Source organism: Anoplophora glabripennis, unplaced genomic scaffold (assembly GCF_000390285.2).
Source record: "Anoplophora glabripennis isolate ALB-LARVAE unplaced genomic scaffold, Agla_2.0 scaffold530, whole genome shotgun sequence".
NCBI classification, from domain to species: Eukaryota; Metazoa; Arthropoda; class Insecta; order Coleoptera; family Cerambycidae; genus Anoplophora; species Anoplophora glabripennis.
Window position 1 is genome coordinate 212,827 of NW_019416648.1, and position 26,674 is coordinate 239,500.

The window sequence follows — 26,674 nt, forward strand, 5'->3', positions numbered from 1 at the left end:
ACCTTATACCTAATACCAGAATACTCTACGGAAATATAATACAAATACTGTTACAATAAGTCACCAACACGTAACAATTTTATATAAAAATAAAATAAAATACTTGGGTATAATATATAGACAGCCACTTACGATGGAATTATCAAGCTGATTAGGAATAGGACATAGGAAAGTTCAAATTTTACAAAAGTATTTTTAGTTAACCACAGTTTAAAATTATATTTTATGCTTTAGTGCAAACCCATCTGACCAATGGTATATTGACTTGAGGTGGTATAACTGACAGTTACCTATTTAAGAAAAATCAATACTGCGCAAAAAACGGGTCATAAAAAATTACACTTATCCAAATTATACTTTATTTTCAGAATCCAGAAGACATTTTAAAACTAAGATAAATGCAATTCTTGAAGCTAAATTATTTTTAATTAAAAAAAAATGTGAAAATCGAATTAATTATATTTTTTCACTCTATGAATGACATAAAGAAATGTTCCTTCAAGAATTGTTATAAGTAAATATCGTATTATAAGCATTGTTAATAGTGAAGGTGATTAAATTATTAAATTCAACCTTTGCCTAATTACATGCCACAAATTGATAAAGAAATTAGTCAAATAATTGACTTTCATTTACGATTTGCTGCCGACAATGCTCCTAACTTGTCATGGAATTTAAATTTTAACTCTTTAATCAAAAATTCAAGAGGCACTAAAGTTTACGTTGGAAGTCTAAAGAAGATTTTCTTTGACGTCAATTTTTTTGATAACTTAAACCTCTCTAACATTCCCTAATTAAATGGGAAGAATTTATTCAATCTCTACTTGTGAGTATCTCCTATCAGAGAACTGCACTTGGAACTGTATTGAACTTGTAGTATATAACTTCAGTGGTTCTTACGTAATTAGTTTTACGTTCCTCTTTGAAGAATAATTTTAGGATGTTTTCTTTGAATAGAAAAATGACGTCTGAAAGATTATCGTAACGTTGCTGTTACAATTTTACACCCTATAATAATTTTCTACTTTAAATATTTTCCTTTCGCGTGTCCTCTTAGATCCTCAATTTTAAAATAAGGACATTGCTTTCGTCTGTTCCTACTGTCGCGTGTGCCATTAAATTCAAAACGGAAACGAGTTATTGACAATTACAAGACGGCGTAGCTTGGCAGAGACATCCCGATATGGGATTTTTATTGATCATATAATTCTTCATATTTTGTAGAAAATGTTCGCAGATAGTAAAATAAATATGATTAATTTTCACCCTGGTGAACTTATTCAATTGATGTTACAATTTAAAATTATATTTAATTTTTTTCGGCTCAATAAATTAATATTTTCTTTATTAATCCTCACATGTACAGGGTATCTTACTGAAAATGATTACACCGCTAGTTTTGTATTTCTGAGTTGTATATAAGGTCCTTTGAGAGCCTTCAACACTATGTTTCAATAAAAGGAAAACAACTTCTTCACCCAAGTGGATTAGTTCCATCTTTTGAAAAAAATGCATTGAACAAAAATTTAAAGAATTGTAAAGGTGAGTACTCTTTAAGTAGATCAATGTTTTTAATATATTTTAATTTAATGTAAGAAAACAAAGGGTATTTCATTAAAAGAAAAAAACATGACTAATCTAGAAATCGCGTATACATTGTTTCTTTGAAGCTCTTAAAAAACTTTTACTTAATTTCAAATAAATTAAAAAACTCTTCCTAAAAGATCATCAAATGAAATTAAACAATGTCATTTAATATCAAATATCTAGGTACGTAAAATATATCTAATCTCATAGGCAAGTCTTTTCACTGATATTGCGGGAAACAACTACTCTGCGTGCTATAAGTCCCGACCAACATTATCATTATACCAGCAGTATCTAGTAAACCACTAATAATAAATAATTATCTAAAATTGAAGTTAAAAATGATATATCTAAATACACTCCCAAACAAAAATATTGCATATTTAAGTTTGTCATTATTTTTATTTTATTTTATTTTTTCCTTTAACAATTTTTGTGCTTTTTATTGCTAGATAACCTGCACTCACGTGCACGTAAAAGTACGAGTATACGGATTTATTTCAGATAAAAAGGTGTTAAGAATATATCTGGGTTGACATATAGTTAGTTTAAGCTTTATACTTTTATTTTGCAGATAACGTAACACAATTCAATTTGTATATTACATTTTATACAAGTTCAAATGAATATTGTTATTATTGTGTAGCTGTTTTTGTGTTTCTTAATACTTGTGATGTTATTCAGCTGCGGTTAAATGAAGTGTTCGGAGCATATAAGTATAACATGACAAAATATCTCAATGAAAGCAATTTGTATTACACTGGAATCACCGCATTACTTAAAAGGTGTTATAGAAAAATTGAAGATACATTTTTTAATGAAATGTCGAAAATGCAAATTTTAAGCTAGTAGGTATCAGCTGAAATACACGAATCGTTTCAAATCTATTATTCTTTTAATTCAAGCATTAATAGAGTTAAATCAATTAATGTAACGAACAGGGCGCTCTCCTTCTAGAAGCCCTTCCAGAAGTACTTTTGTACTTACTGTAGTTACTTACTCTAGTTCATGTTAGAAGGATGTTGTTGTATTATCAGTCCCGAGACAATTCACCACACTTTCCATTCGGAAATGCAAAGTCGAAAAAAACCGTCTCAAGTCAAATCCATCCCCGCTGAAGTCAATGACGACGTCCCAAAGGACTTACAGCCTCAGCGCGGCGGGAAAATTGTAACTTTCACCTATCTTTCTAAAATTCCCTTGTCGCGTTCAAAACCGCTCCGAGCAGCCATAAAACGTCCTTTCTATGTTAGACGATGTTGATGGCGCGGGAAAGAGGAAAATATCGCTTCACTTTCCAAATTTCCTGCAGTCGCATCCAAGAAGCACTCTATGCAGTCCAAACTACTCTGATGCTGCAGTCCACATCCCCGACAGTTCAATTTGAGGGCCGCGAAGCCAAAATCAGGTCCAAACACAACACCCTATACATCACTTAAATGGACTACTTAGAAGAATGTCACAATTTTAAGATACCAAAAACGTAGGACGCAGGGTCCAGGAAGCTGCACTAAAACGAAACCCACAAGAGAGACGCACGTAGAAGCCGCTTTGGTTGAGATCGAACATCAACCCTGGATATCGGCATTTCAGTAAACAGGGATGGATGCCTGGCCAGTGCTTGCAAAACGATCAAAATTTTTACAACTATTCTATATGCAAATATCTATAATCACTATCGTCAAACATAATTGTAACATGCTCAAAAAGTCAACAATGAAGCATAAAATTGTAAAAATTTTACATCTGAGTTATATTTTCTTATAAAAAATAGTCGCACCAGCTTAAAGCTCACACAGCTCTTCAAGCTGCCCGCCTGGGTCAGTCCTACCTACGGCGTAGACAAAGGGTACCTAGCTCTTAAGCTGCCAAAGACAACAGTTCTAAAGCTGCCATACAGTAGCCCTCCTACGATTGGAAATAGCTCTACAAGCGCTCTACGAAGGCCTCAAATAACTATTAGAAACTAAAGTGCTTATTAAAATCAGTGCAAAAAGCTATACAGTCAGTCGAAAAACAAAAACTTGAAGAAGAACTTGATTAGAGCGTGGACTATTATCTTGAAGCCAACTACGACGGGCCGAAAGATAATAAGATTGGCAAATCTAAGAAATTAATTGAGATTCGCAGATAGCTGGACAGTTTAAACTAGTTATTCCGCGACATGTTGCACAACGTGGGGCCTTGTCGCTCAATAAGTCAATGCCCAATCTTTTAGTTCCACAACAGCTCGAAAACAAATTTTACATAAGAGATTATCATGTTATCCCCATATGTTATACAGTACTAGCAACCCGACCCGGCTTCGCATGGGTAAATATAAATTAGCCTATGTTACTCCGAGGAGATGTAGCTTTCGGTAAAATTGGTTGAGTACCTAGTTTTTGAGTTAAATCGTAACAAACAAAAAATCAGTCATCTTTCATCTAATGCGACCCTAATATTAATTTTAAAATAATTCACGATATATCTATATACCTAAAGACAACAAACGAACTCAAAACTAAAAATGCAAAACCTTTAAATTGAAAACAATATAGGTAACTACCAACAATGTGAAAACAAAACGAATTAAATTAAAGTACTTATGTTCAGGACTATCAATTTTAATTAATAAGTAAGTAGTTAGGTATCTTACTACCTAAAGAAAACAAACACGAAACAAAAATGTGACCTTATCGAACGCAATTATAACTTTCCAACAACACCCAGAAAGAAAACACAGTCGTCATTCGCTCCAAGTCAGTTTATTAAAGGATCACGCGCGCGTTATCGTTCGGCTTATTAGCTAAACAGTAGGCAAGACGGTGCGGGGGGAGGGTCGGCGATCGCATCAAGCGAAGCGAGGCGCTTGGATTTTATTCTCGCGTCCGTAATTTTTTTTGCGATTACTACTAGCTATTCATTTAAATTATATGGTGTAAAAGAGTAAAATAATGTGCATGAAATGCTTAAAGCTTCTAACTTATTTAAAATGATAAGGATTAATACTGTATTTGTGTAAATAGCTTTTACACTACCGCTTTATAATTGCCAATTTTTTAAAGTATTAAAATGGATATAGGTAGTATGTTATCTTTAACATATAGACATATGCCATCGCGGTATTTCTGTAGGCATATATAAGATACACAATTCCACCATACATTGATACACTACATAAACTTTCGGACCCCCCCGGATCATATCTGTCCTGCCGGTAGATTGTTGTACGTTCGATTAATAAAAGTGGCCAATTTGTTTTTTTAGAATGCATAGGTATTTCGAGACAAGTTTTCAAATAAGTTCTATAACAATGATATGACTCTATGCAGCTTCTACCATTCTCCTTCCCGACTTTGATGTAGGTTGAACTATTTTTCCTTTTCCCAGAAATATGAAGTCTAATTTTTATTTTTGTCACTAATACAGTATAAAATAGATTAAAATAAGTAGCTTTCATATAAGCGGTGGATTGCAGATTTAAATAACTTTTATTTGAAAATATTTACATCCACAAATAACACTAATGTGACAGACAGGAAGTAACGAAGTTAAAAGTTTCATTTTATTAAATTCAAAACCCGATTTGCATTAATGTAACTTTAAAAACTATATTAAATTTGATTGGAACTATTGAACTCAATAGTGTTGCATAATTATAAAAAGTTCCAATTTATTTGATTTATTTTAATCATCACGCAGAGAAATATTCTGGGTTGCCAGGGGAAATAAGGATAAATGTAAATCATAAGATCAAATTAAAGTGTCTGATTCAGTTCAAAATTTGACAGTTTGGACAAGGATAAATATAAGCCATAAAAATAATAAAGCAACATAATTGAAAGCAAAGAAAATTAATACAAAATAATACAATTTTCTGATTTGATGACACTTTGGGCGCAATCTCAATCTCTTTTTTGAAGATATTTTGGATTATGTATATTTACAGCATTATTTTAAATTTTTGAGCAGTACCCAGTATAAACTAGAAAAGATTTTTATATTTTTTGTTCGATAAATTTTAAAATTATTTGAACCATTCAGAATTCGAATTCGCTACGCCACTGACAAGAACGATAAACCCTTTGCGGATCCTATTTGGGGATTGCCATTAATTGAAACAGCTATCCAGTTCTTGTGAGCACGTACACTTGATTATCCAGACATCATATGCGGTTTTCTTCAGTTAACCATCACAGGTGCTTGTGACAACCCCGCCGGCGGCGGCTGTTAGGTGTTTGTTCGCACACTTGATTTATGACGCGTGTCTTTATAAAGTAGTTTGCGCGGTGGCTGCGCCTGTTACGTTAGGTCGAACGGGGGTTGCATAAGCTAGTGGGTGTTTATCGGTTTGGATCAGCGGTTCCAAACATCTGTTGTTGGGAGTTGGAGACTTATGAGAGGAGAGATTTTCTATGTGGGTGAGATATATCATACAAATGATGTTACATAAGAGTAACTAAATAAGAGGTTTTTTTTCTGTCTTCTGCCGGCAGCAGTGGCAGAGTACGCCATCTGTAGCTGATGTGTACGACACACACAGACCATAAAATAATTAAGGAAATTGCATGGGAAAACACAATTAGAGTAACCTCTAATTCTACTATCTAATATATGTCGCTGCGTCATAATGGTGGTAAATTTAAATGTAATAAAATACACAGAATAAAAAGTATTTCATAAGTATATAGTAGATCACAAAACAGCTACTAATAGTTGAAGTTAACAATTAAAATTAACGTGAACCATTAACAGCTATTCCATGACCCATTACTTCTGAAACTCTTTAATTATGTTTTAACACTTTACGGGATGTACATTTTTTACTTTGTTGTCTTTAAGAGACTGAAATTGCCAAGACTGAATTTCTTCCAACATATCATTCCAAAATGTAATATGTGCTGATTTCTTAGTAATAGATGACTTTAAAAAACTGCAATTATTTAGCTGAATGATACGAGAATTTAAACTATCAAAAAGATCATTAATATCATTCGCAAACTGCTGTATGAATAGCCTCAGCAGGTTTGCCACTAGTGGGATTACTCACCATTGTCTCAACTTCATGAGCTACAGGTGCACTTAATGTTTGTGCTGGAATTTTTACTTTCACTTTAACATTACTACGATTTAATTCGAAATAATGGTCATGTATCTTTCGTAAACCTTGGAAGCGTCTAGATTTATCAATTTCATAACATTTTACTATGTGGCTGAATTTTGCTGTTTTATTATGCGAAAATTTAATACTATTGTTATATAAAGCATTTCTGGTCTTTTTAAGCAAATGAGGAACGTCAAAAATGGGAATAATTTCCTCGCCATTAACAAAGTGGATTTGTTTGATGACTCAGAAACTAACTGTCAGATAGCTGATCAGTTAGTGAAACCTTGATCACAAACTGTACAAATTATTTTTAATCCACAACACTGCAATGCTGAAATTATTTCAGTTAACAAAATTTGTAGGTCCTTTGTTTTTATAACATCTTTTGTGAAATAATTCACGATAGGTTGCTTCCAATGTTTACTAATATCTTGTACCAAAAACACTAGAGCATGATTTGCTACATCATTTAGTCTACCCAGGGACCCAAGATCGACATATCCCGTTACTTGATCTCTACAAGTGTCGTAATTTAGACCAACAGACAGAGCTATTTAATCAAATACTAAACAACAAATTTTATCTCTTGTAATCATTTTACTAACATGTTCTGATAATTTACGTAACAATTTTTCATTTATCCCAACATTTAAAGGTATTTGGCCTAAATATTTCCTTAGGAAGATTTAGAGGGCAGCACAAAACATTTTTGTAAAAACCTGTAGCACCTTGACCCACGTTTGTAAATCGCTAAACCAAGTGCTTTATTTTCTGAATTATAGATAGGTAATTTTTTTCACAATTTTTAATTTGACTCAATAAATTTTACTCCTACTGGATCAAGATGTCGACTTAATTTTGCAAATAAATTAGAATAGGTGATACTACAAACATGAGCCAAATTACTTTTACATTTTAATAGTTTCCTTTTTAATTTCAAAATCTGAATTTTCTGTTGACAATCTAAATACATTTTTTTATGTTTATCTGAATGTTGAGATATTCTCTTAACATTCAGTTTTAAAAAATGTTCTTTGTTTAATATTTGACTGAAACGATTGACAAAATGAGGTATCAAGCTTCATTCAACTTGCTATCAGTAATCTCAGTAATGGCCCTGGTGCTCGCAGTAGCGCTTGTAGGAAATAACAATTTTAAATATATGTATTTCGGTTTTTTAAAAGGTGAAGGTGAAAAATCATCCGAAATTGAAGTTTGGCAGCTCGTACTCTGAAAATTCTGTAATGATACGTTAACAAATTGTTTTGCTAAATATTGTATACTATCCGAGGATTCCAAGGTGATATTATTACAATTAATACGTATATGAACTTGTAATTGATCTTAAAAATAATGTCGGCACGGCATTTCTGATGAGACTATTCCTATCACTGCTTTTAAAACATTTTAACTCAAAATGGTATTCACAAAAATAATGATCTGTGTTTGTCGGAGCAAAGTCTGATTTACATAATTTTCTAACTGATTCTATCCACAGTAATTGTCTGTCTTTTGTAATTTTGAAAAAACTTTTATTTCTATAGGACGCATTACAGACATTCATATAGTAAGTGCTTTTGCAATTTGGAGCACAACATTTACGTGTAGTTCTACCAGTAGGTAAACTCATTTTGAATAAAAAAAAAAGAATAAAAATACAGTAAGGCAGTTCAGATGACTAATTCAAAAAATCCCTTATTACATTAATCTAAAACAAAACAAATTTATTAATGCACAAAACGCGGCAACCTACCTGAACTGAAGATAAACTATTACCTCAAACCTCCAACATTCTACGTTGATTGAAATATTTCAGTCAACGTATTCTATTTCTGTTGATTGAAAGCTTGGAAATACAGATTCGATCTGTGATTTCTGTTTAACAATTTCCATAAAGGACAATGTTTTGCTACAACAACGTGAGATGGCCTCAGTGAATGCATGTTCGATCCGCCCTATCCAATAAAAGCCTCTTACTTAGTTACTCTTATGTGATGTTATACTTTAAATGTCATTGTTACTCAATACCTACTGGCACAAATCATTACTATGAACCTTCTGGCAGAGAGCAACCTACTAATCTAACTACTGATGTAGGTACTATGTACTAAATATTGCGAATGTATATAATGCTAGTGGGGCTTTAGTCCACACAGATGTTTGCTGTTCTTTTTTGTAGTTCTTCTTTGAAACCATTGATCGAAGGAAAAACTGAATCGAATCAAAACATTTGCCATTTAATTTTCCGTTTTCTAAATTAAATTCATTCAATTTTCAACAACGTTTCCATGGGGGTTATGAAAAATGTGTCCAATGTTAGTATGTTTTATATTAATCAAGTATGAGCTTATCAAGTGGTTTTTGATACAAAAATTTGTTATATTATTAAAATGCTGGAAAATAGCAAGAGTAAAAATTTTGATAGCAACTACGTCTAATGATAGAGTATATTCATAAAAAAAGAGAATGATTATCAGCAAGTTGGTCCTGATTGAATTATATTTCAAGAATATGTTTTTATTTATCTATGTATTGAGAGGAGGTTTTGATAATACAGGATACGTAGATGTGTCGCGTCTATAATTAAAAATGTTATTAGTTGAAAAAATGTTTTCATCTCTTTGTGGACCCATAACTTATTAAGGAATTTTCATCCAAGCTACCCTTGAAGTATCGCCCATTCGTTTGCAGACAGTATATATGTACATTAAACTTTTAACAATAGGATTCTTCTGTAACTATGTAACTGTAAAGTTTATAAAAAAATGGTTTTAATAAAAGTTGTCTGGAATCATGTGGGATATGTAAAAAAATATTTTTGGCAGGGTGTTCCATTTCACGTGGGTGCTACATAACTTTGTTATTTTAAATGGAACATCCTGTATATTATTGCATCTTTGAATTCCTTGGTTAATATTAGGTAGAGTTTATTAAATGTTCATGGTGTTTAAAACTTACCGTTTTCGAGATGTTCAGTTGTTTTTGAAAAAAATCACGATTTCAGCTCTCTAAATGAGGCTAGATAGCCTCTTAATCGTAAGAGTTAGAAACCTGTAATTTTCACAGTTCGTTTTGGCATAAATTACTCTGTCTTGTCATCTGTAAGGAAAACGTTTACGTTATTCAGACTCGGAAATACAGACACCTACATTTAATAATTTTACGAGTTGAAAAACTTTTCAAATGGAATGACCCATATTAATTGTCATAGGTGAATGCAAAATCGAATGCCCTTTCGACTGATATAAGATTGTCCATACTTATATCTAACAGTTTTCCAGAAAAATCAGGTTATTTTCTAAAGTTCGAAGAAGTAGCTATATAATATCTGTTTTACATTGACAATTTATTGATGAATTAATTCATGAAGTCGCTTCATCAAGAAATTGGACAAGTGTAATGCACCAAATCAGCTGTCAAATAACTTCATCAAGTTCTTGACGAATTAGAGCATGTTCTAATTTTCGTCAATTTCTTCGTGAAGTTCGGAAGTACCAACCCAACAGATTTCCAGCCTCAGATCAGTAATGAGGTTATGTTATTGGAATATGTAAATAATTGTGCTAGTTTTGCATTGTTTTTACTGATTTGTTATTTACAAAAACTAATATTTATATATGTGTCAGAACGGTACCGCTGTTGTATCACTACAATTATGAGTGGAAAGGTGACATTTTTGAAATTTATTTGCTTCTTTGATTCATTGGTAGAACTGATTCATGCGTCAAAAAACTTGATAAAGTCTGTAGCAGTGTAAAACGACACTGTTTACCAATAAATTCGTGAATTAATTCATGAAGAACTTCGTCAATTTATTCATGAATAAATTGTCATTGTAAAAGGGCTATAACAGAGTTTGCATTCTAATACAAGAATTATAAAAAATCTAACCTCAAAGAAGTTTTTCTAAAATAATATAGTGAGATAGCAGCTGGCGCATCTAGCTGATAGTCATACTTGTGCCAGAGCTTTTTAAAATTGATACTGATAAAATATGGCTAAAATTTAATTCATTTAAAAAAATCACATTTGTTGCCTTGTTATAACAAAAGACAATGGTCTGTCTATCTATAGGAGAAAATCGTCTTATTTTTTTTATGATACTCTGAATTTTTTCTGTAACATGCTTTATGAAAATGAATTGAATGGTGAAAATTTTAGTTCTGCGTGTCCTTTATTTTAAGTAAAACTGTACTCTTTACTAATGTTCAAAATTTGAACACATTAAGTAACTGTGCCATTTTCGTATCTTCTGGAAAGGTATATTTATTTGTCCACTGTGGTATAATTGTCTATCATAATCACACTGCTTCGAATACTGGAAATATACAACGTGGTAAAAAAGTTCTGCATAAAATTCATATTTTCGTTAAACAATTTTTTTTTCGAAAAACGGTGAGACCCATCGATTTTTATTTGATCCACCTTGTTATGTGGAAAATTTTTTTTTCGATAATCCACTTACGGCAGCGATGACATAATTTTTTTTTTTAAATGACAACGCATATTTTTTTCGTTCGAAATTGATGACAGTGATAATTATCTAAACAACGGTGTGAAAATTTCGATGTCTTACATAACAATTTTTTTTAGAAAAATGCACCTTAAGTTCTTATAAGTGATAATTGTCTACTTACACTATTAATGGCTCCGAAAAGGACAAAGTTGACAAAATTACATTTCAAACGAGTAAAATTACACTAATGTTTGTGTAAGTCTAGCGAAATTGTTCGAATTGCCCACCCTGTACCATTTGGCATTGTCCTAAGCGTGTGTAAACGCCGTCTACACTTCGTTCAAGCATTCCCGGGTCGATTTGATTTATTTCAAAACGAATACGGTTTTTAAGTTCTTCCAAATCACCTGGTCTGTTTGTGTACACACGCGATTTCAAATAGCCCCACAAAAAAAGTCTAGAGGTGTTAAATCTGGCGAACGCGGAGGCCACTCGATTGTTCCGCGTCGCCCGATCCACCGGCCAGTAAACGTGTTAATCAAGTACTTGTACTCCATAATGGGGCGGTGCACCATCCTGCTGAAACCAAATTCTCTCCTCAGGAATATCAGGATCCTCGTTGTTCAGGAATAACTCTGCTAAGCTTGGGACCAAATCGAACCGCAGGAAATCCAAATAGCGAACAGCAGTTAAATTTTCCTCAAAAAAAATACGGGCCTAAAGTACGACGCCCTATTATTCCCGCCCAAACGTTCACCTTTCGGGGGTGCTGATGATCTACTTCTTGCACGCAGTGCGGGTTTTCCTGATACCAATACCGGCAGTTTTGTCGATGCACCGATCCATTAAGATAAAAAGTAGCCTCGTCAGAAAAAATTATGTTCTTGAGGAAGTCGGGGTCTCCGTTACATCGATGCATTAAATCTTCACAAAAGTGGAGACGGCGGTCTGGGTCGTCCTCAGTCAATGCATGTATCAAGTGACCCTTATAGGGGTGAAATTTCTCTTTTTTGAGAAAGTTCACCACAGTTACATGTGAAATATCATTGTTCAATGCAATCGACCTTGTACTAGAATGAGGGTTGTCCTGGAGCTCCACCAGGATATTCAATCTAGTTTCATCATCTACTCTAGGACGACCCGCACGAGGAGCATCTTTCACACTACCAGTTTCCTCAAACCTTGCCAGTACCCTACTAACCGTAGATTGCGTAATTGGTGGTCTGTCAGGGTACGTTGCATTAAATAATTGGCAAGCTTCTTGATGGGTTCGTAACTTATCGCCGAAACCAATCATCCTCAAAATATCAATTCTTTCGCGTTCACTAAGTTTTGCCATTTCGAATTAAACGATTTCACCAAAGAATGTTAAATCGGTACTGATTTTTAGTCTTCAATATTTCAGGTAATCTACTCCTTTCAAGTAAACATTTCTTTGGATCTTTTTTTTTTGGGAAATTTATCGGCAAACTCGAAGACAAAAAGTCGACCTTAATTTGCTACATACTATTTGGATTTTGTGCGGTTGAACTTGGTTCTAAATTTTGCAGTTTAATCAGGATCCTGACAATATCTGATGAATAATTCCGCAAATATTACATAACACCAGTTGCAACTTAAGTTATCTGAAATGCTTTCTGCCGAATAAATTTTTTTCTAAGGCATTTGATCCGTAAACAGCAAATTATTGCATTCAAGAACTTAAGGTGCATTTTTCTAAAAAAAATTGTTATGTAAGACATCGAAATTTTCACACCGTTGTTTAGATAATTATCACTGTCATCAATTTCGAACGAAAAAAATATGCGTTGTCATTTAAAAAAAAATTATGTCATCGCTGCCGTAAGTGGATTATCGAAAAAAAAATTTTTCCACATAACAAGGTGCCCTGGATCAAATAAAAATCGACGGGTCTCACCGTTTTTCGAAAAAAAAATTGTTTAACGAAAATATGAATTTTATACAGAACTTTTTTATAACGATGTATTTGCAAATAGCTCTACTATGATTTTTCATGGTTTTCCAAAGAGGAGTCCGTTATATTTTATTTCTCGATAAAAATGCATTAGGCACTTTACCATCTTCATATTTAGCATGTATTATTATTATCGTTGTTCATTCATTTATGTATTAGTAGGCACCACTTGCCACATTGTTTGTAAGAGTTTTTTCAATATAAATAAACAAGTACAGTCCACTCAACCTAGCATCATTGCTACACATATTCACAACAATTGTATTTCATAGAGTATTATGGTTATCAAACCATGTTTTGTCTATATGTCCGGTTTACATTGACCGATTTTCCTCAAATGGTCACTCTTTAAATCATGACAAGATGCTTTTTTATTCATTTAAATTTGACAGACATAACTGAAGTCCCCTCCACAACATACCACAGCTAACTTCTGTATCATCTGTTTGAACTTTTCTGAGAAAATTATCCAAAGTTTATATGCTCTTAATACGTCTTATAAATTAATTAAGAGATTGTTCCAAGTAAGGTAAGGTCCCCACCTGAGCATTAAACCCATTAGCTATTTTTTTTATGATAAACCTAATCCAGGTCGATGCAATTAGTCGTTGTCTATGTGAATTTACTTTTAATTATTGGTATATGTCACAAAAATAAAGCACCATTTTTCATTTTGCGAAATGTCTAAATTGTAAGACGATGACAGTTAAATATATTGGAATAAGCGGGAATATTTACCAACAGACAGCGTGACAGCTGACACTTCAGGGCTATTACAAACCGCAGCGCTACATGAAAGTAGTACGCAATTTTCGTACAAAAGAACTAGTCATTTCGAGAAGCTCTATACAGCGTATTCTCACGAAAGATTTGCATCTTCATGCTTACAAAGTTCAATTGACTCAAGAACTGAAGGCTGTTGACCACGTAAGTATAGCGAAAATATTTCGTTGAATGGATTATCTTCGGTGATATGGCTCATTTTCATATTGATTTTTTTTTTTCATTAATTATAGCATTAGGGTCCAGAAAATCCTCGACTGATTGTTCCATTCAATTCTTCTTCAAAAATGGGGGCAGTCAGACAATAACGGTTAATGGCGTTCGCTATCGCGACATCTAGTTTTTTATACCTAAATTGCAAGATATGTATGTAAATGGTATTTGGTTTCAACAAGACGATGCCACACGTTACAGAGTCTGAGAAACAATTCAATTCCTGGTCGTGTAATTTCCCGTATTGATGATCAGAATTGATCAACATACCAAGGTTTTTTGAATGTTTATGCTAACAGCCCACGACCACTCACGCCTTGAATGAGGAAACTGAGCACTGTATCAAGTAAATTCAGCCACATTTATGCAAAACGGTCATGGAAAATTTCGACAAAAGAGTGCGTTTGTGGCAGCAAAACCTTGGATGCCATTTATCCGATATGCTATTCCATACATAACCCTATAACCTATCTTATCCTTATCATCCTTACACAAAAATTACAATTTTTAATTAAAAACCAGTTTTTTTATAAATATTACTTTTTGCGTGAATTTTGGGACATACTTTGTATGTTATATTGTCACGTCTGGGGGTTTGTTGTACACTCAGCTCCAAGAGTGAGAGGTTGCGAGAGTAAGAGTCTACAAAATTACTAGAAAGAAGAAGGTCTTACTCTAATGGGCCATCTTATAAGGGCGAGTCATGCCCAGAGTCCACTAACGACCCTGAGTATCGAGTATCCACTTCCGATATTAAAGAACGACTGCATGCTTCACTTGCACTCGCTTCCCCCGATCCTTCCTGTTTTTTCCGTACTCTACTGAAATGTCAAAATGGCAAGGAAAGTGGTGCAAGTTGCTTTTACCTTAGTCATCAAAAGCCGAGAAAGAAGCAGTCCCAGTTTAACTGTTCAATTTGTTAATAATGCAAAATTGCTACTTTATATGGCGAAATTGTTTCGTATTCATAGTTAGGGAATATTAGACAATAACCTGCTTCTTTCTCTAAGACAGATTTTATAATCTTGACAACATTATTACACGATCGTGAAAAATAAACAAAAATTTTCCATTTTCCAAAATACTTCGTCTCTTTACAAGTTCCTGGTTGGGAAAATTAAAATAATTGAACGTAGACAATAAAATAGCAATATATGTGAAAGTGCCTCATGAATGCGACCAGTGGATGACTTATCTAAGATCTTAATATGGTAGTGAACGCTACGGAAAAATTTTAGAGTATACTAGTATAGATATACGCGATTCTTTTTCTGTACACCATCGTATAAGATTAGATAATAATTTTACAATACTCTTGACTCTTAAAAACCTTTACATACTTTTCTGAATTAATATGTAGTTAATACGTTTGTTGGCATTTCGTGATGAATGAAAATTTCAAGGACACACACTAAGTTAGTGATTAAGATAAAAGAAAATATAATAATTAAAAAGTTTGAACTGGTTCGTCTTGAATAATAGACTAGCCTACATTTTCAATATTGCTTGGTGACGTTTTATTAATCATTCTCAATTCTTTCTCTTAAATTGTAAAGTAATCAAATCCCTTATCAAATTCCAATTCATGTGATATATGCAAAGTCCACAGGATCAGGAGTCTTTTGTTGGCGGAATAAATCAGAATTTACGGTTCCGAATCTTTGCCTACTTCGATGCATGAAATCTGTGTTTGGCACCGATGAATTATCACCTCGCGCATGTTTTATTTATTAGACTGAGTACAGGGTTTGGTGCTTCGCGGAAAATTTTACGCTGCATGCGCTAAAAACAAATAGTGTGATGCATCCATCTCTGCCAATTAGCTGATAATGTTGACGAATTCGGTGTCTGGATGTCATTTGTTTAAAATGTTATGATTTGGTATTTATGACAGAGACTGGAAAGATGGAAGTATTGAATAATTCGGAAATAATTTTATTGAATAGTGTAATTATACAGGGTGTAAGGGAATTGACTGCAAGATAGAGACTCGTGTCAGGTTGTTAATTTTAACCTTAATCTACCAATATGACTACTTCGCTACGTCATTTAATAGATTAAATCAAAAAATAAAGTGAACGCAAACGCAGTATTATAGATAAAAAACTTATCGCATTTTGTGCCATCAGAAATCCATTTCTTCTTAACCCGAAGAACAACCAGACAAGTTGAGTGGCACCATACGTAGATACTACGTTATTGGCTGGCACATATTTAGGTATTTCTTTCAACCAGTAGCACTTCCTCCAAAAAGTTATAATGAATGTCACCTGTAAGTTTTTGTGGTAACACACCTGTAGGTATATAGGTCTATCGAAATTTCAAACCAAACATTAATAGAACACTTATGTCTGCTGTACAAAATGTGGGGTTTCTTCTGCCCAAGTGTATGTGTTATGGATGTTTAAGAACACGTTAGGATATTTTCATAAATGTCCTTTTATTTGGTAGAAATGTTTGAGGAAAACTATCTTACATATACGACGATCCTTTCCATGAATTAATAACATATCAAGGTATTCACTGTTACTGAAATGATGAGTTCATTATTTTTATAGACCAAATATAAAACGAAAAAGTAACAGTTAAACGGGATAATTAGAATTTCAACCTACTTTCTCAATTAGGACTATCAACTGTCAGATTCACCTGTTATCTAACTGATTGTAGGCGGTTATGTCAAAACTCTGTGACTAGAGCACTTCATATGAATGTACTTTATGAATCAGCTAATTCATGAGCGGAAAGAAACTCAATGTTTTCCTCATTGAAACTGTTTAAAATATCGCTTAATTTTTAAGAATTGTTCAATCTGTTACTTGTTAGGATAAATCAATCCCCTCATACCTTAGTGTAGGTATCTAATTCACTTTTCTGGAACTACCTTTAGGTATAAGATCTCGGTTATTTTAAACTGAAACAATTTGCCATTCTAGTACGAACTAATCATCTGCAGGGAGATTATTCTGATACAACCAAATTTGATTTAGTCACAGGCGTATGATTCTAAAATTAAAAAAGAGTAGTTGTTAAGAATAATTTGTGATTATTTTGATTAACATAGAGGTATCCAAACATTTAGTTTTTTTTTTACTTTAGGGTACCTAACTATTGATTTAAGAACTAACAAAGTTAGACAAGTTTTCCATTTTACTTTTTATTTTATGTTCAAATTCTCGACAATTTTTTTAATCGACAAGAAAAACAATGTAGGAACCTATGCGATTCTAATATTTGCACATTTATTGAAAATAGTCTCAATAAGTACTTAATAAACTATAATATTACTGAGTCGTCTCAGTGGCGGTGAAGCAATTGCAGAGATACTGGAGATACCAGCAGACCACTACGGAACGTCTCGGAGGATCATTATTGTTTGAGGAGTGGTTCAGTTCGTAGCGGTTTTAGAACCAACGAGAACCGAAATGAACATCAGGGCGGACCAGGGGTTTTAATAGCGGATCCGCCCTCACACAGGCTAACCCGAAAACAACAAGGATAAGGAAATGAAAGGCAATTCTGTAACCAGCTGCGATCAGGTTTTTGGGACGGCATAACTACACGAAAAACCATCCTATTTTAAATATCAGCACGGATTGTGAAAGCCTTAAAACAATTGAAATTTTATATATTTTTGTATGTGTAACTATACCAAGAATCATTGAAGTAAATAGCTGTTTTGCTACATACATTTGTTTTTCTTTCCTTATCAGCTGGGTGCACATCTAAGTCCCCAGAGATGCAATGTCATATGACATATTATTATGTCGTATCAGTAATCTAGTAACTTCAATATTTAGATCAGGGCTGAATAACTAAATTTCCCGAATTTTTACTACTTGTAGCTTAATTACCATGAATTACTAACAGTCGATTGCGGCAAGGCCGACCGGGATATTTGATGCGACTCTTCCGCGACATTAGAAAGCGGCTCCAACCGAACTTCGGCTTATTCCGTCTCTCAAGCCTCAAGCGAGGATTTGAGCTGCCAACATTTTAGCAGCGTCATTGTGATCCGACGCTGATGATTTGCTCCTGTTTTAGTATTATTTGGATTTGAATGCGACACTACAATATAATAAAACTAAACTGTTAAATAATATTTTATATTCATCACATCGGCTTTTCATAAAAAAATGAATTTAGTTGTCTTTCGGTGACTCTTTCTACAACTCTGCAGTATTTAAGGCGGATCCTCCGCTGCATTCAATTCCGCAGTAAAAAACTCAGTATAGACAGTATATATAGATCAGGGCCGATCTGTCGAAATATCCCACTTCTTGGATGTAAGAGGGGGCAACCTAATTTATGCTGGAATACCTTCAGTACAACTCACATAATAAAAGTGTAGATTCCTAGACCTGGGTGAGGTCCGGAACATTTTCAAAATTGCAAAAATGTTTAAAAAGTTAAAAAAATACTTATATCTTGGAACCTATGCATTTTGGAAGAATATTGAAAAGGAAAAAAAAGTTTTAGAATTGAATTTTGCACAATATACCGCAAGTTAAAAATGTTTAAACTTATTACCGATGTTGCAAAATAGCTTATAATTAGTGATTACATTTATCAATTTGTAATTTAGTGTTTTTCAAAAATTATAATTTTAAAGGACTCGGAAAGACGATTCTTTAAAAAAAAGTTAAATTCCGTTTATTAGTTCTCGAGATATACCTAAGCGGTCGAAGTTTATCGACATTTACCGTTAATTTATAAACAATTTAGCAATAATCTTTGATCCAGTGGCTTCGTTTTTCCGAGTTTTAAGCTGGAAAAAATTGTCATATACATAAGTTAGCGGAACATAGATAAATCAGCGGAAAAGCTATCGCTCGCACGCACGAAAAGTGACTCAAAATGGGAAAATTGCGGGAGAGGACTTTCTCTCCGAGACTGAATTCGGAGGCTCAAAATGCGGAGGTACGAAAAAATTGCATTATCTCGGCTTCTAGTGGACCAATTTCAATCTTTTTTTTTAATCCGATGTATCGCGAGCCAAGGAATTCGAATATTTCAATGCCAACTGTCTAATTTGCACATATTTTTATTATTTATGCATTAAATATACTGTATATTTTACTCTATGCTATTGCATTTTTTCAATAAAAAAAATTGTTTACGTATATATTTCAACACTCTGAATATGAATATATTTAGTTATAATTATTACAATTATTTAAATAATTTTTGGTTAGTTTACCAAAATTAGAATGCTCTCGGAGAAATTAAAATATTTTAAAAAAATTATTAAAAAAACTTGATTATTTTGCCTGGTGTGGGTACGGGGGGGCCCTTGGTACTTTGCGTGTGTAACTTTTTCATCTTTGACTTTTTAACAAATTGAACAGCAAATTCCGTTTTCCCGAACTGTTTTACGTTAAAAAGGTACTCTTGTTTCAAATCGTTATCTTTAACGGTTTCTGAGAAAATCGCTCTTGAATTAATCCCACTTTGGTCAATTTCATAGTAATTTAAACAAAAAATTTTTTTGTTTAAATTTAATCTAACTTTACTAAAAAAATAATAATAAAAAATTAAATTAAATAAAAATTAATCCTTTAAATGGAAAAGAGAGGAAATGAGCGATTTTCTCAGAAACCGTTAAAGATAACGATTTGAAACAAGAGTACCTTTTTAACGTAAAACAGTTCGGGAAAACGGAAATTGCTGTCCAATTTGTTAAAAAGTCAAAGATGAAAAAGTTACACACGCAAAGTACCAAGGGCCCCCCGTACCCACCCCAATGGACCTTGTGGAAATAAATGGATTAGTCCATCAAATTGTTCATCAAAATTTAGCTGTGTATACCAAATTTCATTCATTTATCACAACGCGATTGAGAGATATTGCAAAAAAAATGATTTCCATTCCTCCCTCTTCAATGGGTCCCTGTGCCCTTAGGAAACATTTCCGGACCCATGTTCATATGAACTTTTTTACTTAGTTTTGATCATAGAATCACCCTGTTCAGGGTTGGCAGCTAATTATGAGACACTCTGTATTGTCATATTTGATTTTATCAGATTTTGATAGTCATTTGGTTTTTTTCTAATATTTCGATTGCATTAATGCAATATAGTTATTTTAAATGTCATTTTCCAGAAAATAGACGCTACCAAAAGTTCTAGGTAAAACGTGTGAATAAAATTGGAAAATGAGTGAAAATTTTAGTGACAGTGATATAGAGATGGAAGTATGGGGTCCACAGTGAACTTAATGTTAGAAGTGCAGCAATAGGTGTAAGTAGTGATTTGTTGCTAGAAAAATCGAAGAGAATGTACTCAATTTATGGTGTGAATAAATAAAGCTGTTAAAATAATAGAAAATGTTTTATTGGTATATTTCAAAGAAAAAGCTGACTGCAAAAAAGTATCACATTGTGGGCAAATTATTCCATGTTAAAGGCTATTCTTACAATAAAGGAAAACATTGACATTTCAAACTTTTTTAAACTAACAGCATTCTTAAAACAGAAAAATAATGGTTGTAAACACAAAAAATGAATGAACTGTGCAATAAGGTTATTGATGATTTAGACATCCGAGATATTATTGTAATAAATATTCCTAATTCAAAGAATTGAACATCTAGGAAGTTTGTTATTGTTGAGCCACACCGGATTAATGTTGTTAAGAAATACCTAGCTAACAGGCCGACTGAAATTAGAAAACTTTTTATTTTATACCGAAGAGGTAACCATATTAAACAAAATATTGGACACAATACTATTATTAAAGTACCATGGAACAATATTTGAAATAAAGTCCTAAGTGTTGTACTGGCCATTCTTTAAGGCGCAGTTCTGCAACACTTCTGACAGAAAATGGAGGAGGCTTACTAAGCTTAAAAAGGCACGGTGGGTGGAAGTCGGCTACAGTGGCTGAAGGATATATTAAGGAATCAATAAATGACAAGAAGAGAATTGCTAAATTAGTACAAAAACCTACCTTATCCAATGAAAATTTAAGTATATCTTCCACTTTCTTTGCACGTCAAGATGCTGTCCTAAAAAACTTCCAGGCTACTGGTTGATTTATTGATGTGTCAATGAATGTTCACAAAATACGAAAAATATTCAGAATACAGAAGTAAATACAGTACGTCCCAGAAGTAACGCAAAAAATTCGTATTTTATTTTGTGTTGAGTTTTCACAAAAACGCTAAAACACGTCAATTAGTAAATCGGAATTGTCGTTTTGTCACGTTGGTTAAACCTTTTTTGAGCTATGTTTCATAAACCTATGACGTCATCGACATTTTTTTTAAATAGCACTACCTAATTTTTTAAGCGTAAATGGATAGCCCTTTTGAAGGGCAATGCCTCGATATAGGGTTTGGTCTACTTTACTTTGACAGGTGCGAAAAAAAGCTAACGATTGGAATGAACATGGTTTGAATTAATAACAAAAGTAGGTATCACAAACTTATTCGCGAACAGTGCTATAGCAAAAAATGTGTTTTGGTTGATTGTAGGCACATGTTTTTATGTAGATTGGGTAGGTACACCCGATCACAGGGGCTATGTAGGCATTGTTCTGAAGACGACAGTTAGCGAATGCAATAGTGCCTCATATCATTGTGACAGTTACAAATACCATAACTTTACATTACGATGGTGTTGTGTTTAAATGAGAAACAAAGAACTGAAATCCTAATTATGGTTGGATACGGAGATAGGATCCGTAGTTATGATGAAGTATGTCAATTATTCAATGCCAAGTATCCAGAACAACCAATACCTCCGTCTACAGTATGCAGATTAGTACCCAAATTTGAAGACGCTGGCCATGTTAGAAATCTGTCTAGATCTAGAAGGCCAACGACAGTGATAGAAAATGATAGGCAAAATGTTATGTTTAGCTGTCACTGAAAATCCACACACTGCCATTCGTCGTATCGCCGAAAACGCCAACATATCAATACATAAAAACGTACCTACAATCAACCAAAACACAAAACATCCCCAAATTTCCATTTTTTACTGTGGCACTGTTCTCGCATCAGTTTATGATACCTACTTTTGTTGTTATTTTAAACCATGTCCATTCCAGTCATTGGCTTTTTTTTCGCTCCTGTCAAAGTAAAGTAGGCCAAACCCTATATCGACGTATTTCCCTTCAAAAGGACTATCCATTTATGCTTAAAAAATTAGGTAGTGCTATTTAAAAAAAATGTCGATGACGTCATAGGTTTATGAAACATAGCGCAAAAAAGGTTTAAGCAACGTGACAAAATGACAATTCCTATTTACTAATTGACGTGTTTTAGCGTTTTTGTGAAAATGCAACACAAAATAAAATAATTTTTTGCGTTACTTCTGGGACACACTGTATACCTGTTACAAATGTTAGTTCTACAGGAAATGCAGTAATACACACGATTTGTCATAACTGTACAATTAACTATAATTATTTCAAATAATTTTTTATAATTTCTATCATCCCACTTACCAGTGTAGAATTTTCGAGTTTATTTTTTTACCTAGAATTAAGGTAATAAGAGTTTCTGTTCGGTTCATTAAAAATACGGAAAATTTTTCATTATTTACCTAGGCGTTTTTTCAATTTCATTATTTACTTGGGGAGAGAAACATTACTTCTCATAAACGGAATGAAGTAAATACGCGCCTCAGGATATAAAAATGCTCGGTAAATAATAGCTCACTTCTCAATCTAATTGTAAGTATATAACGTACTATTTATTGTTGTAGCATGAGGTTATAAACATTATTAAGATATTTGAAATTTTTTTTCACGTAGCGTTTACAAAAAATGATTAATAAGTTTAAAAGTTGTATGTAACGCTCAACGCTGCACAGTTGATCTTTTGTTTGTAAATGCCACAATGAGATAGACGTTCTCAACAAGATTTTTATTAAAAGATCGTATACAGGGTGTTTCAGAAAGACCTTCCGTAAATACAGGGGGTGAAGTACGACAAAAAATACGAATTTTTTGTATTATGAACTATATGTCTATCTCCTCTTGTTTTCGAGATACAGAGCAACAAAATAAAAATTTTTAAATTTAATTTTTACGAAAATTTCCAAACGGTGCGAAATATTTTTATGAAATTTGGTATTCCGGGGTTTTTACGGATGCCAAATACGCTGGTCTATTTATTTTTTGTATATTTCATAGAGGGCGCTAGTTATGCTACATTCCTATTACATTTTAGGTTCAAATTTTTTTAGGGTTAGGTATTTTACCATTCGGGCTCCAATTTCTAATGTACAATTATATTTTATAAAATGTACTCTTGTTAAAACTAGTGACTTTTCTCAAAGTAGGCTTATGTCAAAACTTATTGATAGATCTCATAAACAACGCATACATTCTTGGTAATATTTTAAACTCTAATTAACTTTATATCAAAATTTTAGTGACTGTAATTAGTTATTACTAACTACAGTCACTAACAATCACAAAAATTTTGAAATAAGGTTAATTGGAGTTTAAAATATTACTAAGAATGTATGCGTTGTTTATGAGACATCCATCAATAAGTTTTGACATAAGCCTACTTTGAGGAAAGTCACTTATTTTATACACTGTAATATTGTAAGAGTTTAATTAAAAGTATTTTTTCTCGAAAACCGTCCACATTAGGAAGTTCTAACTAGAGTACATTATTTTTAGAAAACAAAATTGTACATTAGAAATTGGAGCCCGAATGGTGAAAAACCTAACCTTAAAAAAATTAGAACTTAAAATGTAATAGAAATGTAGCATAACTAGCGCCCTCTATGAAATATCCAAAAAAGTAATTAGACCAGCGTATTTGGCATCCTTAAAAACCCCGGAATACCAAATTTCATAAAAATATTTTCCACCTTTTGGAAACTTTCGTAAAAATTCTATTTAAAAAAAAATTATTTTGTCGCTCTGTATCTCGAAAATAAGAGAAGTTCATAAGACAAAAAATTCTTGTTTTTTGTGTTCTATCACCCCTGTATTTACAGGAGGTCTTTCTGAAACACCCTGTATATTTTCACCAAATTTATTTTCCAACATTTCATTTTATTTTCTTTATGCAACAAAAAATCTAAAAATTACATGTTCTACATGGTAAACTATATCGTTGATTAAAATACACGCGCGCATTTAATATTGATATGTTAAATAATAACTAGAAGCTTTGTGAAGTCGCTGGTTCATTATTTCTAGTACATAATTACTTCAATGGCCATCAATTTTAGCAGCTAACTAACAACGGAGCTTTTCCTTCTAGGTGCCCACACAGGTCCTATGGGACCGATAGTAGTGAATGAAGAGGACAATGTGCGGTTGCACTGCTCAGCCACGGGTAAACCAACTCCGCAGATCACCTGGCAGAGGGTCGACAACAAACCCATTCATAGAGGTGGAGCTTGGCACGGTAAAAATATTGATCGTTTCCATAAATTTTCATAAATTGACGCAAAAAAGTTCGAATATTTGGGAGGATTTTAAATATTTTACTAGTGCCTACTATTGAGTGATCACCACGCACCAAATCAGTGGGAAATAGGTCTCCGTCGAACTGACTGAAATTGTTGGACGTTGTAGCTTTTGACCTCCTGAACAAAAGTTCCCATGATGATAAAGTCCACAAATGGCTAGTTTGCAAGATAAACAAGTCCTTTGATTGGTAAGAGACGCTTGTTTGTAAAAGAAGCTCTAAGTGAAAGTTGTTGGGTTTGGGGTGAGGTATCTTAACGTGACCTTCACTTTGACCCGTGGTCAAGGTTAAAGGTCATATGTAGGTTAACTCAGAATTATCCATATGGGATATTTTTCTTTTTTATTGATGCAGCTTTTGACCTTCTGAATAAAAGTTCTCCAAGTCATGAAATCTAGAAACGGTGAAAACTTTACCACACGAATAACGCGACCTCGAGTGAAGGTGTGAAGGGAGAAGAATGACAGTGCATCAGTGATCCTGCTCGAAGCAACTTTTCGAAGTAGGCGCAATCAACAGTTGGGGGAAAACAGTCTTGCTACCTAAACTATTTTTTGCATGGCGTTATTATTTGCTCTTTGAATTTAATCAATTTTGCTGTGTATTTCTTTTATAATTTTTTAATATTGTTAAACGAGATGACCTTCGATGTAACTTAAATTGTGCATAATTTGATTGCACGCCAATTTTATGTAATCTGGTTAATTGAGCACTGAGTTAAGCTTTTCACTTAATGGTTTAAAGTAAATAATTAAATATTTATAGCACTAAACATTTGTGCGTTCATTGTTCATTACGTTAATCGCATATCAATGTTTTATTGATCCAAACAATTGAAAATCTATTGCTTATGACGTATTTTATTATATTTTGATTACATTCCTGAATAACACAGTTAAAATAAGAAATCAATATTTCTTTCTCTAAGGGTGTCTATTGCTTATGACTGTTTGTATAAAACGGAGCTTTGTGAAAGATTTCTTTCGCAAATACACTTTTCCTACTCATCAACTAACTTACTGTCAGTCTCAAAAGTAACTTAGCATGACATTTCCTTCTTTTGAAAACTAGCAATTCCTGGATTTCATGACCTCGAGAACTTTTTTGCGGAGACAAAAAGCTGCAGCAGCTTCAGAAAAAGAACAATGAATAATTCTAAGTTGATCGTCAAATGATATTGATCAAGGATCAAAGTCAAGGTCAAGGAATCTTATTCCAAACCCAGCAACTTTCATATAGGACTTATTTTACAAAGAGGCGTCGTCTATCAATCATCAAGTCTCAAACATGAATTCGCAAGATCTTTGATCATCTGTATCTCGAAAACTAGCCATTTTTGGACTTTATGACCTAAAGAACATTTGTTGAGGCCAAAAGCTACAATATACTACAACTTCAGCGAGTTGACGAGATCCATTTTCCATTGATTTGGTGCATGGTTCTTTGAAATTATTATTTTTTTTAACCAGTAATCAGTTTTACTTTTGTATAGTAATTAATTTCCCTTTTGTTTGAAGACGCATTTAGTATTCACAATTAAGTAAATTTGATAAAGAAAAATTAATGCTCATCATATTCATTTGATAGTACTCGCTAGTAAACTACTAATTTGTAAGAAAAATAAGAAATAGTTACTGCATTTAGGTGTACGTAACTCATTTGCCCTTAGTAGAGTAAACTAGGGAGTGATGGCCGATTCGGAGAGATGGTTAGTAAAAAATATTCACTGGATGTTTAATTACATGGATAAAAATTCATGTAACTCAAATCAACTGTAATTCAACGCTTTTGTGAATAAATATTAGTCAGAGGTTGCTCTAAAGTCGACAGTAAATACCGTCAAAAATGAAAATTATTCAGTTAATAAAACTAAAACAAAATTGTAACAAGAAATATCTATGGTCGCGAAGAATCATATTTACTTTTCGCACCACAAAACGAAACAAAACTTGTTTTCAATATTAGAACTACGCAAACCTAAGGAGTTTCTCTAGCAGTTAAAAACGTGCGTAGTCGTATTTTTGCAGAGTAATTGGAAATAAACCAGACGCAGTTTTGAGAAGATTCGAGGGACTATCGCGAGCTTAATACATACTTCCAACTTTCAAAAAAGATTTTGGAAGACAATAAT

At 33.1% G+C, this 26,674-nt stretch overlaps 1 protein-coding gene across 1 annotated transcript in view; it reads left to right on the forward strand.

The window, feature by feature from the left end:
• Positions 1-26,674, forward strand: part of LOC108911691 — a 90,479-nt gene that overhangs the window by 26,336 nt on the left and 37,469 nt on the right. The window contains exon 8 of the mRNA XM_018716682.1: positions 24,334-24,480. Within this exon, the coding sequence (XP_018572198.1) occupies positions 24,334-24,480 (147 nt within the window). The remainder of the gene's footprint in view (positions 1-24,333; positions 24,481-26,674) is intronic.